The sequence below is a fragment of the Malaclemys terrapin genome, chromosome 3, assembly GCF_027887155.1.
Source record: "Malaclemys terrapin pileata isolate rMalTer1 chromosome 3, rMalTer1.hap1, whole genome shotgun sequence".
In the NCBI taxonomy this organism is placed as follows: Eukaryota; Metazoa; Chordata; order Testudines; family Emydidae; genus Malaclemys; species Malaclemys terrapin.
Genome location: NC_071507.1, coordinates 39,140,107 through 39,160,830, shown reverse-complemented (window position 1 = coordinate 39,160,830; position 20,724 = coordinate 39,140,107). Strand labels below are relative to the sequence as shown.

The 20,724-nt window shown below is 40.4% G+C and overlaps 1 protein-coding gene across 2 annotated transcripts in view; it reads left to right on the top strand.

Moving 5' to 3' along the window:
* MTA3 (metastasis associated 1 family member 3) overlaps positions 1-20,724 on the top strand; it is a 189,373-nt gene that overhangs the window by 132,522 nt on the left and 36,127 nt on the right. For both annotated transcript variants that reach the window (XM_054023618.1, XM_054023619.1), the window contains exons 10-14: positions 189-263; positions 9,284-9,342; positions 13,707-13,831; positions 14,953-15,104; positions 15,976-16,198. In XM_054023618.1, the coding sequence (XP_053879593.1) occupies positions 189-263; positions 9,284-9,342; positions 13,707-13,831; positions 14,953-15,104; positions 15,976-16,198 (634 nt within the window). The remainder of the gene's footprint in view (positions 1-188; positions 264-9,283; positions 9,343-13,706; positions 13,832-14,952; positions 15,105-15,975; positions 16,199-20,724) is intronic.

Sequence of the window (20,724 nt, the reverse complement as noted above, 5' to 3'; positions counted from 1 at the left end):
TAGGCATGTAGTTTAAAAATAGTCATCCCCATATATGTTTTACTTTGTTTAACATTTTTGTTTCCATTAATTCCAAATCTTTATAACATACAAAGAACATTTGCTTCATCCTTTTCTAAATAAGATATGGATATTTAAATTTCCTGACACACTTTGATTTTATTTAATCCATGCCAAATGTTTTTCAGCTTCCTTGGAAGTCGCTGACTAGCATAGTTGAATATTATTACATGTGGAAAACTACTGACAGATACGTACAACAGGTAATTGTATGGCTATTTCAGTCTGAATGGACCTGTAATATTCTGTAATCCTCTTAAAACAATGGACTTGTACAAAAATTATTTACAAATAGTATTTTCTAGACACTTGCATATTCCTTTACCTTTTTAAAAAGACCTGTTCTAAAACTATTTCTGAGATTGGGGGTTTTAAAATACCGAAGTTGGTTTGATCTGGTTTTGCTGCAGTTTCATTTCCCCAGATTTAGTTATCAGTCTAAAAGGTGTTTAACAGGGTTAAACAGTTGCATGTTTAAAATAAAGTGCTTTGTGCCCAGAGTAGAGAGATTGTACATTTTTTAAAAAAGAGAAAATTCTAAACTGATTGAATTTTTGATAATATGCATTATCCTTTGAGACTTTTATTTTAAATGGCTGAATGAGCCATTTTACAGAGTGAAGTCATGTAAGGCAACACTGAAGAGGAGGGAGAAGGCTATCTACAGTACTCTGCTTTAGTTCATCTGACAAGTCTCATGAAGTGCAATTATTTCGCCTTCCATAGCAGTTGTTGTGGGTGTTGTTTTGTAGTTTTGATTTTTATATGTTGATGAGAAAGGACGTAAGTTCTAGTATCAAAACTGAAGCCACGTCTTTCAGTCATGGTTTGTCTTTACAGCACAGAAATAACAGCAAAGAATATACATGAGGCCAAATTCTGAGCGAGTCAGAGCTTTCATTAAAGAGCTTTTGTACTGCTTAGACAGGTTGCAGGTCCGAAGGATGGAATCTTCAATATGTTTAGTTTTCTGCATTACTGAGCTGTGGCTTCTGCTCCGGAGCATGGGGCTTTCTTTGGTTCTGTGTTTTTGTCCCAGTGGTCCTGTGGTGTTTACCAGATGAACTGGCCACCCCCTGCAACACAGTGGTCCTGTGTTGTTTACCAGATGAACTGGCCACCCCCTGGTCCTTCACATTCCATGAAGAGCTCAGTGGCATACAATGGATGTAGTGACCTCCTGCCTGAATTCTTTGCTGACTATGCAACAGAAGTATATTAATGCTGCTTTTTTTAATCCTACCTTGTGTACCTGCATTGGGATGTTGGATATAGGGTTACTGCAGGATTCGCCTCATTGTGTATTTACATACTGTATTCTTTGGTTTGTCTGCTCCAAAATATTATAAAATATTCTCTTTTGATTTGTGATTTTACAATTCAATTATTTAAATCCATAATTTAATCCCTTAACATTAGTAATGATATTGCATACAGATGCTGAAAATAAAACTGTTGTTGTTATTAGATAGGTCTGTGCAGCGTTACCAAAATCCATTGCAGAGTATTAAAGAGACTGTTGCTCTAGCCTAAATTCTAGTTTGTTGATGGTATGGCTGCATCTTCCAGTTATTAGAATATGGCAGTTAGCGGAGGGAGGTGTGTCATCATTTGCTGTGCTACTACAGCATGTATGTTCGGATTGTTTGAGATTTATCATCCTTTCATCTGTTTCTTTGCCCCACAAGTTTTTATCGTGGAAAGGTTTTGCCAGTTGGGAAGTTGAGGCTGTAAATATGCCTCAAACTAAAAGTTACCCCAGCCATTCGTCATTAAATGGGCAAGCCAGATGTGTAGAATTTCAAATTTCTTCGTCCTCAGCTGGGCATTGATGGATCTGGAATGATCAGAAAGGTGAAAGTATAAATAAAACTTGATGCTTTGCTGGAATCAGGTACCGATAAGAAGTTTGGGAGCTAAAATGAGTGCATCAGAGGATTTATTTCTATTGAAAACAGTTACTTAAAAATAAATATTTTAAAGTAAGGATGAATCACAATGAAAATTGAATCAACATCAACATTATTAGGTTGGTCAAGTGATTGATTACCATTGCTAGAAAACTTGGATGGAAATATTTGTTCTACGGTGTTTGAGAAAGATGCTATGTTGCAGAATTTTCCTGAAGTTCACTGGGATTAGGTTAACAGATCCTGCCTGCCACAAATATCAATTAGAGTGTGCCATTTATTGAGTGTGTGTGCTTCTACACAATTCACTATTTCAAAAGTGCAGCTCTAACTCTGAAAAGTGATTGTATAAAAATGGCATTATAGGGTTCTGGTTTTATGGTCCCTTGATGACACCCAGAACCAATTTGTTAAATTAATTAGTCAAAAGATATGTCTTCTAACTCCCAATCCTGCACTCTCATCCTGGAAGCTGATAGTCAAGATGTCTTCTTTCAGGGTCATGCATCATCATCAATAATAGAAATGCTATGTGCCAAATGCTTCTCTGTTACATCTGTGACTGCACTGTATCTCATTTCTATCCTCCTTTAAGTCTCTGCAACCCCAATGGAGGCCATAAGATGAGAGAGATGTGAGTGAGTTCAGAACTTGGTCCTGCCATTGAGTTGGCTTTGCAGTGCTTAAAGGAATAAAATTTAGTAAAAACATATTTTTGAATCACCAGAGTAAACAGCAGGAACTGAATACGCACCTGGAGAAAATTTGTTCAGCAAGAAAGTGCTATTTTTGCATAGTCATTTTCAGAGAAGAGCCATACTTCAAAACATTCTTTTCAGCGGGGGAGGAAAGCCCAGGGGACTTGGAATGGGTCAGGTTGAGATATATGGATCCTTTCAGCTTTAGAAGGCTGGTTCTCATCTGAAAACTTTACTATTCAATGACTGTTTATTCACCTGTGTGAATTGGCTAGGTCATCTCAGTCCAGAGGGGAGGTCTCCACATGACAGTTCCACTACAATAGAACCTCAGAGTTACGCACACCTCTGGAATGGAGGTTGTTCGTAACTCTGAAATGTTCGTAACACTAAACAAAATGTTATGGTTGTTCTTTCAAAAGTTTACAACTGAACATTGACTTAATACAGCTTTGAAACTTTACTATGAAAAAGCAAAATGCTGCTTTCCCTTGATTGTTTTAGTCGTTTATACTTAACACAGTACTGTATTTGGGGGTTTTTTTGGTCTCTGCTGCTACCTGATTGCATAGTTCTAGTTCCAAATGAGGTATGTGGTGGACTGGTCAGTTTGTAACTCTGGTGTTTGTAACTCGAAGGTTCTACTGTGATTGATAATCTTGCTTGGCAGCTAAAGGCAATGATTTGATGTGCATGGAGACTCTTCTGCCACCTCATCTCCAGAGGGTGGTCCTGCCAAGTCAAGGTGAAGGGAAATAGGTAAGGCAAGCTTTGCTGCCTGTACTGAACCTGTTAAGTAGATAAATCTAGCACTTCAATTACTGTTGCTGTCAGTCTGGCATTTTTCATGAATACTACCTGATAGAGCAGTTTTAAAACTGAATGATGCCAAGGGACTCAGTCACTGTAGGTCCATTCTCTGATTTTTCCCATTTGTTTTTTCTCTTAAATTTCTGGTTCATGTGTAAGGAGGCATCATGACTAAGCCTTAAGCAGAAAAGATGCTGCACAAATGACCTAAGGGCATGTCTCTGCCGCCCTGCAGTTCAGATTACTGGGGTGTGAATAGTAGTGCGCACCGAAGTGCTGCGCTGGAACTCCTCTGGGTGAATGTTGTGTATGCGAACCTAAAGGTTCCTACTTCGCATGAATGTCCTATTTGAAGAGGACTGCATTACGGCGCACTAGGAACCTCTTTAGTTCACAGCCACAGCATCCACATGGGAGAGTTACAGAGCAGCACTTCATTGTGCACTGCTATTCACACCCCCTGAGGTCCAAACTTCATAGCAGTGTAGACATGCCCTTAGGCCTATAATGTTCTTTCTGCAAAACTAAACATTTTATTTACTGTAGAGAATGTTTGACCTACAGAAATTGCTAATTTATTATGTTAAACGAGACAGGCATATAATCTGTTGTTTTATTTCTTGTTTTGTTAAAAACTGGGTATTGCTACACATTTACTTAAATTGTGGGACAGCACATTCCTTAGAGAAGTGATGTTCAGAACATATGCTTCTGGGAAGGGATGACATTTATTTATCAAGAGTAAAAGATTGTGGGTGAAATCTTTACCCCATTAAAGTCTGTTCTCAGCAGGGGCGGCTCTAGCTTTTTTGCAAGGGATGGGGGGAACTTGTAGCAGGCATCAGAAACTCATGTCCATGGCTCTTTGAGCCTCAGCCTGTTCTCCAGCCTACCCAACGTTTTGGCTCCCACTGCCCTGTGGCTGCAAGGTGGACTTCAGCCATGCTTCACCAAACTCCTGCTGCCTGTCTCCGTAGACCAGTGCAGGGAATAGACATTGCAATCCAATTAACTTGGTTTTGTAGGGAAAGCTGGAAAGCAAGAGGCAGCTGATGGGTGGAAACGGTTGGACTGCGAGATATGAAACAAAATGTTGTATGTTTGACTGCAGGAAAACGGCAAAAATGCTGGATTATCTGGTATCTTAGAAAAATGCCAAATACCACAGTTGTGGAATCCAGATGGCCCTGACTAAGATGAATGGGGCAGTTCACACCTTCAGAGCTATTTTTCCAGGCTGTGCCAACCTAGGCAGTTATACTGTGCTTACATTATGCAGATTATTTCAGGCACCATAAGGAATGAGCATTTATTTAATGAAAGACATGATTTTAGGAGTGTAATTCTGCAGCAAGGACTGAATGCTGCAAAATTGTGGAATACATGAGCCCTGTTTATAGGCTCCCTCTGAACAGTAGTTCGCAGTGACAATGAAGATACTTTGTTTATTGAAAGATTTTCCCAGTTACCGCTCAAGGCCACTCATTTACCTGTCGATTGTCACTGCTGGAGGCCTTTTCCATGGTTCCCATATGTTGGGTCCCCATTTCATCACAGCACATTAACTTACTGCCACATCAGCTGGAAAGTTAGACTATAAGTATTGTTGGGTAAGGATCCATTTTTGCAAGGTGCACCCCAAGTATGAAACTGGGCTGCTGCTCCTCGGCTCTGGCACAGGTATGTCAGGTCTAGCTTTTGCTAAGCACTTTGCTCCTAGTACATCCCTTCTTCTCTGCAGCCTACACGCTTTCTGCAAGCTACATCTGTGTTACAGTACTTAGTAGGGTCCTGGCTGAAGTGCAGTACCTTAGTGATTGAGGCAGTTCCTTCAGAATCATACCAAACACTGCCGCATCTATAAAATAAGCTGGTGCCAATGGTGTCAGGGCCTTTGTGTACAGCCTGCCTCTTGAAACCTTTCTCCTGAGAAGTGACTCCAAAAGAAGACCCTCCTTTCCCCCAAACTTATCTAGGAAGACATTGGCCAGTCTAATATGGGTGTCAGGGCCAAGGCAGAGATCTGTAGAAGAACACAATAAGGTATGAGGGAGGAGGGAGTCCCCACCCCCAGGCCAGCTTCACCCTGCTCTTTCCTAACCCCTTACCTGGTATGGGGAGAGTACTTTTTCTCTCCCCCAGAAGCCACAGGGTTTCATGGTTGAGCAACAGAGCTTGTACGTCCTTTCACCACAAGAGATCTTTCAGGTAGATGGGGCCCAATTCCTGCTACCCCCCTTCCCTGGGCACAGCGAGGTCTTCCTCCTGGTAGGATATCCCAGGGCACTGCCTTGGGTGTCTCAGTGCCTTCCACAGTCCGGGAGAGCTAGGAGTAGGAGGAGTGCTTCCTTGAGGGGGGAAGGCCCTCCCCAATTGCAAGAGCAAGTCAGTGTGTTTGCAAATGAGATCTCTGGCCTGAGGAAGAGGCTGTTTCAGTCTCCATAGAACCCCTCCTCCAAAGTTTGTTTCCCACTCCATGAGGACCTTGCAGAAGTAGTGTGGAAGTGAGCCACAGGGCACACCTGGTATCAGCAGTCAGGGCCGGATTTAGGAGCGGGCAACTCAAGCAACCACCTGGAGTGGAGGGCGCCAAGCTTCTGTTCAGTTTGTGAAGGCAAAGGCGAGAAAAGAGACCTTTTGAACTAAAGAACTAAGGTTAAGGTTCTAAGTCTGTCACCTACTGTAACGCTATTTAATATTGGTCCACCCAGTGTTGGTGCACAGTTCAATTTCTTGATATCCGTACATTTCAGTTATTCTTAAAATTAAAAAGTTTCTATAAACTTAGAGGAATTTTTTTTTTTTTTGCTTCTATATCGCATGAATATATTGCATGTAGATCTTGGTGTGCAAATTTATCATCTTATATGACCGAGGTAAATTGTGCATCAAAGTCATGAAATGGGCTACAAATGCAATAAAAAAATAAGATATTCAAAAGCTTAACAAGTGGAGGGGAGGGGCCAAAGATGCCTGGAGTGCCATTTGGTCTAGGGCCGGCCCTGTCAGCAGTGCCCTGTTTTGTACTGGGTTTTCAAATGCCGTTATGACAGAGATCCCTCCTGCACTTAGTAATCTAGGCAGTCAAGAAGATCAACTTTTCGGATGGGAGGGGCAGTCTCCTCAAGGAGCCCTTTATAGAAAATTGGAATCATGGTCCTTTGTTCAAATTACAGAACGGATTTGCTCGGCTGGCATGATTTTTGCAAAGCTCAAGTAGACACACTGCTTCTTTAATGACCACTTTTTTGGCTCCTTATAAAGAGCTTTTGCAAATGTTGTCATTTTTTTGCCATCTCCTGTAGAAATTTAATTGGCAGTTTTAAAAAGAAACAGACTCTCTTCTTTTATAAACTTGTTTTTTATAGATGTTGTAGGAGCAACTAGGTCAGGGGTGGGCAAACTATAGCTCGAGGGTCACATCCGGCCCTCCAGACATTTTAATCCAGCCCTCAAGCTCCCGCTGGGGAGAGGGGTCAGGGGCTTGCCCCGCTCCATGCGGCTCCCGGAAGGAGCAGCATGTCCCCCCTCCAGCTCCTATGCAGAGGGGCAGCCAGGGGGCTCCGCATGCTGCCCCCGCAGCGCCCATTGGCTGGGAACCGCAGCCATTGAGAGCTGCAGGGGTGGTGCCTGCGGACAGGGCAATGCGCAGAGCTGCCTGGCCGCATCTCCACGTAGGAACTGGAGGGGGGCCATGCCACTGCTTCTGGGAGCTGCTTGAGGTAAGCGCCGCCCCGAGCCTGCACTCCTGACCCTCTCCTGTGTCCCAACCCCCTGCTCCATCCCTGATCCCCCTCTCGCCTTCCAAACCCCTCGTCCCAGCCTGGAGCACTCTCCTGCACCCCAACCCCTCATCCCCAGCCCAACCCCAGAGCCCGCACACCCAGCCAGAGCCCTCACCTGCTCCCGCACCCCAACTCCCAATTTCGTGAGCATTCATGGCCCACCATACAATTTCCATACCCAGATGTGGCCCTCGGGGAAAAAAGTTTGCCCACCCCCGAGCTAAGTATTTTTTATATGTTTGAATCTCTGATATTAAATGTATATGTGTAATATATGTAGACAAAGGATTTCATTGAATCCTTTCAGTGACATAGTGCAAGTCACTGGATACTTCAACTGCAGGCTAGGGTACTGCAATAATTACTCTTTCATCCTACCATTTCGAAAACTGCTATTTCTCACAGTACCTGGGATGTTTCCCTTGTGAACTTTATTTACTCTAAAAACACCAGTTGGCTGCTATTGTGATTGGTGTCCTGTGTGTTTTTTTGCACAGTTGTATGCATGTGCATTTATATCTTGATTGATCAAAAAATAGAGACCATTATGGTACCAAAGGGTTTAGTACTTGTCACATTCACAATTTTATATCAGGTATTGCATTATGATGTCACGTGCAATGTTTTGTTTGCATGTATTATGAGGAACAAAGCCAAAGTCTTAAACCTCCCCATATATGGTGATATCACACAGTAAAAACAAGGCAGATGAAATCCCTCATTGAAGTCAATGTCAAAACTCTCATTGCTGTGAAGCCAGAATTTCACCCAATATGTAGTGTAATTTAATTGGTGATTTCCAAAATATGCTCTTTTAGCAGAGTGGAAAAACAAAGTATTTTTTGTTAACTTCCAAGATTCCATGCCTTAGTTGTGCTGTCTTGTATCATAATATTGTGGAATTTTCAGTAATAAATCATATTATTTTCTGGGGTTTCTTTTACAATATAAATCTCATAGCATCAGAGATTATTTATTTTCCAACATGCCCCATGAACAGCTTTTGTGTTGGCTGTATGTCTATGAAGATAAGCAAAATAGTCCTAAAAAAATGATGACTGCTAGTTTGAGTATACAACACATTCCTAAGTTTAAGAGAGTTATGTTGGTAGCAAATATAAACAAAATCATAACCAAGTAAATTCAACAGAATATTTTAGCAGTAACAAAGTTGCCATGCTGCTGTTATGTTCTTGGGCTGGAGTATTCAAAAGAGTCTAAAGAAGTTAGCTGCTTAACTCCCACAGGCTTAATTGAAAATCGTAGCCTTGGCCTTGATTGAACACACACATGCTCAATCAAAAATACTGTAGATGTGTAGTTTCATCATGCATTCATCATTATTTTCCATTTCCTGTACTCTTCTGTACTTCTCTTAGGCTTGGTCTGTACTTTAAAAGTTAGGTCGAATTACTACGTCAGCCAGGGCATGAAAAACACACACTCCAGACCAACATATCTATGCTGATCTAACCCCCAGCATAGACACAGCTTTGTCGACAGAAAAATGCTTCCGTTGACGTAGGTACCATTGTTCGGGGAAGGGGTCTTCCTGCACCAATGGAAAAGCCCCTTCTGTCAGTGTAGGCTGCGTCTATGCTATATAGGGTTATGCCGGCATAGCTATGGTGATGTAGCTATGCTGATATTGTCTCTGTAGTGTAGTCATACCCATATTCTCCTACTAAGGTGAGCTAGAATGATGTATTTTATAAAGTGAATGCTAACTCCTGGCTGTTGCGTGCGTGCACGCACTCTCTCGCTCTCTTTTCAGTATTGTAAAATTAGATGTGCTGTAATACTTTTGTTGGTGTTTGTGAATTTTTTATTGAGTGGACTATACTATGCATTAAAACTAGTAAAGAATTGCAGTGATGTTTGTTTTGAGTTATTAGGGTCTACAATTAATTTCAAGGCCTTTGTGATCTCACAAAAGCTAAGTGGAAGTTGTCTTTAAATATTTTGTTTGCAGTGATCAAAAATTAATAGTGTATTAAAAATGCATTGTCTTTTCAATTAGAAACGTCTGAAGGCAGCTGAAGCAGAAAGTAAATTGAAACAAGTGTACATCCCAACCTAGTAAGTATAGCAAATGTTTATACTTTGTCACTTTGATTGAAGAGACATAATGTATAGATAAAAAATGCACATCCCATTGTCAGAACACCAGTAAAAATGAACGACAATGGACCTGACTTGATAATGCTCTGTATATATGTAAGATGTGCTAGATAAAACAAATATATTACAGTAACTTGATAGATACTAAGATTTTGATCCTCCTGTGGCTGCTTATTAACATGATTTTGATTGTGGATCCCTGTAACACACCCAGCATGATTAAGGCAAGGACTGATGATGATGCTCTCTTTGTGAGGCCCTTGTATTTAATTCATCCCTTTGTTCTTGTCCACCATTTTCCTTGAATAAGATAACTAGAAGTAAAACCAAAGAGAACTAGGCTGGTTAAAATGCAGTGTGGATTGGTAATATACATAATGTGCCCTTGTTGCCATTTATAAAGCAGATTTTGCCAAGTAATCTCTTTAGAATCTCTCTGGAGTGCAGTTATATATGTGAATAAATGCAACATTTCCAAGTCTAAGCAATTGTTTGTTAAACCAGATACTTTTACCTTACAATTATAGTTTACAGTATATTCTTAAACCAGTTAGGTGATATGAGAAGAAACACATTATGACCTTAAATGATAAGGCTATGGTTTATTTTTGTGGTTTGTCCTCGTAATGTTTTTAGTTATTTAGCTTTGGGGATTTAAATGTAATGCTAAAGATCTTATTTTGTAAACATGTGGTTTATGGGAATGAGCAATAATCCATGTCTTTCACATTAATGATTTCCTCAGGGTTATGGGACTAGCAAGGATTAGGGGCAAAATTCTCCTTTAAGCTCTGCACCACTATGTTCTACTTTCCATATGTGTATGGATTTCCTATTGACATAAATGGTAATTCTGCACATGTGCAGAGAACAGAATACCAGAAAAAAATGTGACCTATGTAGAGTCCTGTGTAAACTACATACAATACAATTTCATTTTATATAGTGTCTTTCATGCAAACTCTCTTCCCAGACAGATTTAATAGTAGAAGGCAGTGGATAGACTACAATAGATTTTAGCTTTTAATGAATCCAACCTTTTGAAAACGTCTCAGTGAGTGTTATTTAAAGCCCAAACCAGTACTAATAAAATAAAAATTTTAAAAATGATGTTAATAATTTTGGATGATGAATAATTTGTGACATCCTAAAGTCAGAACAGTATTCTGGGAATAATCATATGAGTGTGCAATCATCAACAGTTAGTATTCTTAGCGCAATTATTTTACCTATGTGGTGATTGTGGCAGATAAATAATAAAAATAATAATTAGCACTTACATAATGCTTTCACATTCAACATCCTTGCAGCATGTTTACTGAAGTCAATACAGAGAGGTGTAGGTTGCACCTTGTATGTGTGGCTTTGAGCCCTTTTGCACTGCGGGTGAGTATTGACCCTAAGGGAAAGTAGGCAGTGTTCCCACATGGGAACTGTCATACTGGATCAGACATAGGATTGGTTTAGTCCAATATCCCGTTTCTGACAGTGGCCAGTAACCAGTGCATCAGAGGAAGCTAGAGGAACACCAAAGTGGATAAATATGAGATAGCTGTAGTACTGTTGCCTGGTTTGTGAGATATGCTGATCCCGTATAGCTCTCCTAGTACATGAGAGGTTGTTGCCAGATCCCACCACTCTAAGCTCTTTCCAGTGACTTCAGTAGTAGTTTGGTGCTGAGAGGGTGTGAGAGATCCAACACACTAATACTGGTTTATGGCCTAATCCTTCAGTCTTTACTCAGGAAAAGCATGTGTTGAAATCAATGGGAATATTGCTTGAACTAAGAACTACTAAACCAGGCCCTAAATTTCGTTGCATAATTCCGTTAATCTCAGCGAATTTACTTTAAACTAATAAAAGGTTGGATTTTTTTGCTCCTCCCAACAAATGTAGTTAAGGGCAGAATCTTCCCTTTGACTTAATTGGTATAAGCTCATGTAATGACACTTTCACTCCAGAAGAAATGTACTTCCTGATTAGAATACCATCCTTTTTATTTCAGACAAGATGGGGAGGTAATATTTTTTATTGGACCAACTTCTGTTGCTGAAAGAGACAAGCTTTTGAGCTACACAGAGCTCTTCTCCAGGTCCGGGGAAAGTAATCAGAATGTCACAACTAAATACAAGGTGGAATCAGCGACTCGTGGGAGATACACAAAGGGGGTACCAGTTAAAGGGGGGGTCATGTGACCTCCCCACATGACCCCCACACATGACTCCTCCCCACCCCACTCCCAGCCCGGGCCCTCTGCAATCTCCCTGTCCCCTCCCCATCCCAAGTTACCCCGGGGGGGCGGGGGGAGAGAGGGAGGCGCTCTCTCCTCCCGCTGGGCTGGCTCTCCCGGTGTGTTTGGCGGCGGCTCCGGAGCCTCTCCTGAATGCTGCTCGCTGCAGCTGCCTGGGAAAGCGCCTGGTTGCGGCCCGCCCAGGCTCAGCTTCTGGGGACACCGGCCGAGCAAGCCGGAGACCTCCCTGCCCTCCCTGGCATGCTCAGAGTTGGCTCCTGTCCCCAGAAACTGAGCCTGGGCAGAGGGCACCCTGCTGCTGCCGCAGCCAGGCACTCTTCCAGTCAGCCACTGCGCTGCACTGGGCATCGTCCCAGGTAGCATGGCTGGAAGAGGCTCTGGCCCCACCTCTTCCCTTCCGGCTCTGGCCCCGCTCCTTCCTCTCCCCACCTGGTCTGGCTGCTGGAGGGGCACTTGACCCTTTGTGCCCTACCCATGAGTCGCCCCTTTTGCCGTCATAGGACAAAGGAGGGTTAGTGAGTTACAGATTGTTGTTTTGAGACATAAAACCAGTGTCTCTGTTGAGTCCAGGATTTTAAGAGTTTAGCAAAGTAATGAATTTAAGCCCCTAGGGTTGTCTTTTGAAAGTGCTGTGCAGGTTCCTTTGAGAATGAGGGCTGAGAGGTCAGATATGGAGTAATCGTTTTGCGACTCTTTCCATCTGGTGTTCAACTGTGACACTGGGAGTATCTTTCCCAGACCTGAAGAAGAGCTCTGTGTAGCTCGGAAGCTTGTCTCTCTTTACGAACAGAAGTTGGTTCAATAAAAGGTATTACCTCACCCATCTTATCTCTCTCATAACTTGGAACTAGCAGAGCTATACCCTACAAACAATAGCTTTCAATTTTCCTTATTTTGAGTTTAGCATTTGGTGTATGCATTAATATTTTTTTCTGTGTGAATGTTTTGTACCTTTTCTTAGTACAATAATACGTTGAATAAGAGAGAGAATTTTATTTCTGCTTTGGCAACCGTAGGTCTGTGCCAGGCTATCCATTTACATGCAAATTTTCTCATGTAAAAATGAAAGCTGGGCAGACTGGTTTAATAATAATAATGCAACCTAGTTCTTATATACTACCTTTTCATCAACAAAATAATAACAGATCCCCATCTGCTCTTATGTAAATTAGTTTGGTAAATTGGTCTTCTCCAAACAAGCCCATGTTTACTTCCCTCCCCACTCCACATCCCAAAATTATTTTACACAGACCAGTCATTTTTGGACCCTGTCTATTAGAATCCACTTTTTAAACTTGGTATTGCTTTAGGGTTTCCTCTGTATATTCAAATGTTGTGCTTTCTGGTGCTTTAGAGGTCCACTGTGCACTCGAGACTACAGTTATTGGGAAGTCCCCAAGCATCACAAGGTTTAAAGAAAAGAGCAAAGGTACTCAGCAAAGAACCTTCTGCTACTGGAAGAAAGAAAAGGTCCGTCTCTACCATCCCCTGCTCCTTTGGCTCCTACAGCCAGTTGGGAGAGCAAGTTAGATCATCAAAGATATTGAGAGCCAATGTCTCTTTCATTGCTAGCAAAAACAGATTTTTGCTGATAATTCAGGAATGCAGTCATGTGAAATGTATCACCGTTGCAGGTTATAAATCTTCACACATTTATCCCAGTGGAGAATTCACCATTTTTTTCAGTACAGCCTTGTCTTGATGTGTGAAGATTGATTTTGGTTTTCTAGAAAAACATCTTTGTTTTCTGTGCAGTGGGATATCTCCAAAGCATCATGTGATGGGGGGAGGCTGAATGTACTGTGTAAAACTCAGTGATGACCTGTGTTCCAGCATTTTACATTTAGACCTTAGTCTTGCAAAGCCTTTCATCAGCTGTTTATATAAACTTATTTTTGTCTGTAAGCTAAACAATTTATTCGAGAAACATAGAAATAAATTTTGTTACTCAGAAGAATTTGTTACAGATGGTGCAGTTTATGAAACAGAAACACAGAATGAAATCTTGCTCATGTTAATTAACTGGTTATTAAAATATTTTCTGAGAGATTACTTTTTATTTTATTTAAAGCAACAAACCAAATCCCAATCAACTATCCAGCAACAACGGGAAACCAGGAGCAGTGAATGGAGCTATGGGAGCATCTTATCAGACACAGACCTCATTAATAGGCCGGGCTTGTGAAAGTTGCTATGGTAAGTAAGATTTTTTTTTGTGTGAGTGTTAAGAGTGCAGATGTCATTTGAACATTTGTGGGGCAGTTTTTTGCCAGTGCACCCTCTGATAAAACAGATGTATTTGTTGAATCTGTTACCACATTCCAAGCAAAGTGTCGGTTGATTTCTTTTTGAAAGTTAGAATTGAGAAATGCTGCATATTTAACTCTTAAATCAGAACCACACCACTGTAATAGATTAACTTCAATATTTTAGGCCAAGTTTATGACCTATTTAAAAACTGTAATAGTTGGATGGATGGGGAGCTGGAATCAAGGTAATGTGCTGGAGTTCGTACAGTGATCTTTTATCTTTGGAGCTCTGTATTCAAATCCTGACTTTGGTCACAAGTGCGAATGCATTTTGTGAATTTAGGAAGGTCCCTAGTGGACTTTTCTACATAGCAAACCTCACCACAGGACTTGGCACAAATGAGAGAGAATATGACCAAATTTGGCACAGATGGTGGTCTCAGCTCAAAAGAGGTTGAGGACTTAAAAAGAGATGAGATATATCTTTAGAGTTGTGACTAAGCTTATATAAAAAGTGCCCTCGCTGTTCACCTCTCTATCATGAACACCAAATGCAATTTTAACAATATTTCATACAGAAAGCAAAATTAAATATATGGTTGACTGTCTTCCAGTTGGGAGATTCCTCTGTGCAAAGCTCTTCATTTAGGCCAGTTTTAGGTCTACTCAAAAGTAGACTTAATGGGGGCTGGGATCAGGTCCATAAACAGTAATTTTGTATGATACATAAAAAAAACAAAAGTTTTGACTTCTTCTGGGTTCAGGGGCATTGTTTTCTATTACTTCATTGAAAACATAAGAAATAAATTAGTCTTTTCCTAACGTTTAGGGATCCCAAGTTCAAAACTGATAGGGAAATGTATTTATTTTTCCATAAAAAAAAATTAAAATTGTTTTATACGACCTCTAAATCACCTTAAAATAAGTTCTGTTTTTCACTCTGATAAATTTGTAGTACTTCTTTTAATAATGCTTTTGAGGAATAGTAATAGCATATAGTGTTTTTGAATTTATTATATGTAATGCAACATACATCAATTCAGCTGTATTTTTTTTTCTCATCCTTAGCCACCCAGTCTCATCAGTGGTATTCTTGGGGTCCCCCTAATATGCAGTGTAGATTGTGTGCATCTTGCTGGATTTATTGGAAGAAATATGGTGGCCTGAAAATGCCAACTCAGACAGAAGAAGAGAAACTATCTCCCTGTCAGACCACAGAGGTAGGATTATGTAGGCAAATGTTTCTGATATAAGTGTGACATATTTCTCAGTAGTTACTGTGATTTAAAATGTGGCATGTAATGTTTCTTGAGCCTCTGCTGAGAAACTGAACATTTTATACTTTTTGTGGTATTGAGTTATTAATATTTATTTCAGGTTTGACTGTGCTCAGTGCTTTATAAAGCATAGAGTGAGATATAGTGTTTTACTGGCCCATATGTTTTACAGTCTAAAGGACCAGGGCAGCAAACATTTACTCCTTTGTATAAAGTTACTCCCTTGCAAAATCCATCCCACTGTACTCAGTGGAACCTGAGTGAAAGTCACATCTCAGCAGAGATCCAGCACAAGATTTATGCATTACTGAAGTCTAATTTTGAAGTCTTTAATGAGTGGTGCATAGGCCCTGAGCTGTCTTTCTGCAGAGGTGAATTTCACCCTTCAACTTTCCTCGTGACAGGGGTCCTAAATAAAAAAATGTCCTTCATGCATTTCTGGTGGGTGACCAGTATCACCTCATCAATCAAATGGTGTTGGTATCTATAAAATGCCAAAACTCAAATCTTTTTATATGGCATTATATATTCCTATGGTTAGTCCTCTGGACTTCTCCAAACTTTGGGTGAATTCTGCGTGGTTATTTCTGATGCGTAAATTTAAGGGAAATGACCTACAATGTTTCTTCTTCAATTGTATAGGAAAATATGCTAATTTCTTCATTTCTCTTTCAATTTCGGTCATTTTACTAAAGAATTTTAGATGTCTTTTGTTATAGTTCACCATTGGTAATGGGATTTTTGGTAGCTGTTTGAGACTGTTGTGGTTGTTTTTGTTGCATTTTAGTTGTATGTATTTTATGATTTTTTACAGGATCCCCGTATTAGAACTCATATGTCACGCCAGGCTACGCAGGGTACTCCAGTCCGTAACACTGGTAGTCCAAAGTCTGCGGTGAAAACGCGCCAAGCTTTCTTCCTTCACACGACGTGTTTGACAAAACTTGCCCGTCAGGTCTGCAAAAATACCCTCCGGTTGCGGCAGGCAGCAAGACGTCCCTTTGTCCCTATTAACTGTGCTGCCATTAGGGCAGAATGTAAGATGTTTTTAAATTCCTAGCTTAATGTGCTGTGCTTCCAACCATTTTCTGTCTTTCATTTTATTTTCTTTTTCAATAAACATTTCTTGTCTACAACTCTTTTGTTTTATTTTTTCCCCCCAAGATCTAAGTTTACATTTGTCCAGTGTATCACCAACAAATTTAGACAAAGGCTATCTGTTGAGGAAAGATTTCAAGCCAGTTTTATGAATGAAATGGGAATTGAAGAGGGGGTATGGAAAATGGATTAAGAAAGAGCATCATCTTCTCATCCACCTATATCACATACTGTCATAAACGTTTTTGCTAGTATCAGCAAATCTTATGGGAAACTGGTGTTCATGTTCTGTAACACACAAGCCATATTTCCTACAAGGTACGGTGAAATATGAGTTTGCTTTTAAAGCATTTATTTTTTGTTTTTCACAACTAAAGATACAGAGCTAGATTCTGCTACTCTTACACAATTTGATTTCAATAGGACTATTAAAGGAGTAAGGTTCTGCTCATCGTATAAATAAGGATGGCAGAATCTGTGCCTTTTATGTCCACTTCATATTTTTAAACTCTAAAGATCATGATGGCCACACTTACGGTTTCACTAAAGTTTTACTTCTTTCATCCATTCTTAAATTTTAGTTTTACACATTTCCATTCTGTTTTTGTGCTTTTGCTGTGTTCTTGTAAAACAAAAACATAAAGAACCTTCTGCATTAGTAACTTAATGAAAGCCTTTTTAGCCAGAATGAACTTAAATAGCTTTTTGGAGGTGAAGATGTGAGAAATGGCTGAGAAATGTTACAAATGAAAAGGTAGTAAATTAATGGCTTTTGTATGCTCCTGTGTGTTTAGAGCCCAATCCAACATCCACTGAAGTTATTGGATACTTCACTGGGCTTTTGATCATGTCCTAAATGTATAATTTAACGCAGATACCACATGGCTAACTTTCTCAACTTCCATGGGACAGTATCTTCAACGCTTGCATTCCGTGCACCAGTATGGAATGCATTACCACATCATCTCACATAACATCAGATCTAGCAGAGAAAGAGTTAACAAGATTAGGTCAGCCATGCTGGGACATTGTTACTTATGTTATTATTGAAGATAAAATTTTTGAGAATTAGAACTGATTTTATAAGTATAGTTACTGGTTTAAGGCAAAAGTAAGCAATAATTTTCCCCTAGGGTTTTACATAGGGATGTTAATGTATTACTCTTCATGATAAAGAAATCATGGGTTTAAATCAATTCTTGGATTATTTTCACTTCCTCTCTGTTGCCCACACTCCAACAGGAGCCAACCGTGCAAACATCCAAAACTTGATAAGACTCTGCTCATGGGAGTAAAGTTACTCACCTGGATAAGTGTTTGCATGATTGAGCCTAAGCAACAAATTCTGTTTGCTTTACTCATGCAAGTCTCATGGGCCTGATTCTCCTTTTCCTTAAACTGGCGTAAATAAGGAGCCACTCCACTAAAGTCAATGGAGTTAAAAACATTGTAAGAGGAGAAGCATGCATCCATTGTGTAAGTAAAGCAAGAGTGATTTAGCTCTGTGCTTCAATTTTGGTAGGAGAGGCAAATGAAGGCTGAAATGTGTTTAGTTATTTATCCTTAATACAGATTACAGCAAATCACTTGAAAGATTCAAGACCAGTAGAATAACAACTCATTGATGAGAGGAAAATATGTCTTTCTTAAAATTGGTGTAAAGTGGCACCAATTTCTAAAGAAAGCCTGGGGGGGGGGGGAATTAGCTGTAGAATTGGATTCACTTTTGATAGAGAATCTTGAACCTTTATCCCTCCTTGTTCTGATTTTATCCCCTAGTTTGTGGATTTAAGAGGAGCTTCTCGGTTCTCTGTGAGCTGAGGTGTGAAAACATTTCTTCTTGTTTGAAGAAACAAAACAAAATGGTTCATCTGACTGTTAATTCATCATCCTAGAAGGGATGTTACTTTATACACAATTCAAATTTTTAAAACAAAGGAAATGAAAAGCAGAACTTTTGAAAAGGAAATAGTCATTCTTCCATCAGACTAACAGTGCCTTGAGTGCTTTCTCTTTGTTCTTTTGACTGAAAAAGTGTCATTACAAATTAAAATCATGACTTGAATAATCTTTTTTGTCAACACTGACATTTAGTTTTTGTTTTTACCTGAAGGAAAAATTGCATCTACATTCTGTCCGTTGTATTCTGCCACCCCGATTGGCCCTGAAACAGATTAAAAATCTCCACAGTAACTGATTGTTTTTGAAAAAAGATTAAAAAAACCATCAAATAATTTGATATAGTGGGACTCAGAGTGTGTGTGTAATATTGTTTTTATATTGTATTTCTCCAGCAATATCTTCTGTGCATAAAAGAGCATCCTCATCCCTGGATTGCTTGTCCATGGAACTGTCTTGCACATCATTAAATCTAATCTAATAACAAATAGGCCACATAATTTTAAGTTGCTGTAAAATCTGAGTTTCTTGCAGTTGTTTGTTCCTCTTTCCAGTGACTTATATGTGTTTCTCTGTTATAGTGCACTTACTTGATTCTTATTTTACAATTTAACGCCCTCTGTTCCTGAGCCTTTGTTTCATCCTTTTTGAAAGAAACCATAATGTCATTCACTTTTATGTGGGAGCATAGATACATTGATTAACAACAGTTAATGTCTATGCTGATCACAAATGAGTCACCAGCTATAATATTGAATAACACCCTTGAGCGGTACTGCAGCTGTTGTGATCTTCTGAAGTACTCAAGCTAATAGCCTACTGGCCAAAGTGTCAGGTTGCTGGTGGAAAGACATGAAACAGCTGAGGGGTCCTGGCTCTGGAATTTGCCTTTTCATCTTGGTTTGCCAAAGCTTGGATGTAATGACCCTTCTGACGCTCTGCAAGACTCACCTGTTCATGTGATTTTATTTTTATTTGTATTGTAGTAGTGTATTGTAGTCTAGAAATTGCAACGAGGACGCACTTGCTAGGCACTGTACAGACACACATTAAAAAGCTTACAGTCTAAACAGACAAGGGTGGAGGGCAAACAAACGTGAAATGATTTGCCCAGGGTCATACAGCAAGCCAGGTACAAAGGTAGATTGCCTGACTCCCAGTTCCGTGAACTGTCCACTTAACTGTACTGTTCTCTCAGGGTTTCTTTTCAGGCAGGGTGGGAGTAGGCTGTGTGTGAATGGTGAGGTGAGTTTTTGCTGAGAGCTGTAAAAGAAGCCATATTTTCTTAAGGATAGCATCTGTGTAGGATCTTCACTCCTAAGTCTTGGTTTATTGGCACAGGATAGGCAGAACTCCTCGGTCTCTAGTGAGGATTTTTTTTTGCCCCTAAAGGCAGAAATAGTTGTCAGGTTCACAATTCAAACTCTTCCCTTCTGGTGGTCAAGAAGGTTTCGTGTGTTAGTGTGTGAAGTGTAGTGAATGTATTTTTAATTTTTTTGTTGAGTTTTGTCTTTGGAATTGTTTGGAATATCCATAGAATTTAGATATGCGTTCCTGTGAGAAATTAAACTAGAGAAACGTATGCATTGCACAAGGGTGATCCTTAAAGGCTTCTACCTATGAAGTGGGGAGGTTGACCAGCACCTTTCAGGATCAGTTTCTAAATCAACAACTTTAAATATTAATATTCTGTCCCAGGGCTGCATTTGTCTTTTGGAGCGATTGTCCCCTCAACTCTGCTTTCTCTCTGAGGCATTTCAGCAGCTCATGCCCCTGCAGGCTTCAGGGACTGAGGTAGGCCAAGAGAAGCCAGAGGCCTTTATCTCCTGCCCCCCCTACCATCGAGCTTCTCATTGAGGATCTTGGCCAGCTCTGTGAGCAGAGGGCACTTCACCCTCACAGCCAAGAGTGAACTTGTCTCCTCCTTCCCTTCTCCTGGGTAGGAAAGAAGCCAAGCAGGATTGTAAAGATTGGCTCCAGTAGGCTATCACCACCAGGTGCTACAACAGGTCATCGTACCCTGGTGTCCAGGATCTTGTTCCCAGCTTCCGCTACAGGTTGCCATGCTCTCCCCCCGACCTCCACCTCCTGTACCCAAGAGCTGGGACAGCAGCTCAGATTTGGAAGAACAAACAGGCAGTAAAAGGCCTCGTGACTCACCATTTTATTCTTTCTATCCCTCCAGGCTTCGATTTTATGAAGCCAGAAGGTGTCTCAGTAAGCATCAATCCAAATTCATCCTGGTGTCACTGCCATAGGTAAATGTAGCTATTTGTGGGTAAGAACTCAATATTACTACCTGGGAGAGACTTTTACTTCAAAGAATGGCCTCCTTGCTATCCAGACCCTTCACAGACAGTCACAACCAGGCAGGCATCCCCTCAGTCCCTCCTTTTGATGTCAGAGCTCTCAGGTGGCATCAGGCCAACAAGAAAAAATAAATTAATAAGTGTCAAACTGACGCCCAAAGTGCTTCTGCATGCTTCCACAAGCAGTGCTAATGTGGGTAGACACTATTGCAAGTATAGCCCCTTTCAGTTTAAAAATCCCTTCATGTAAGGTCATC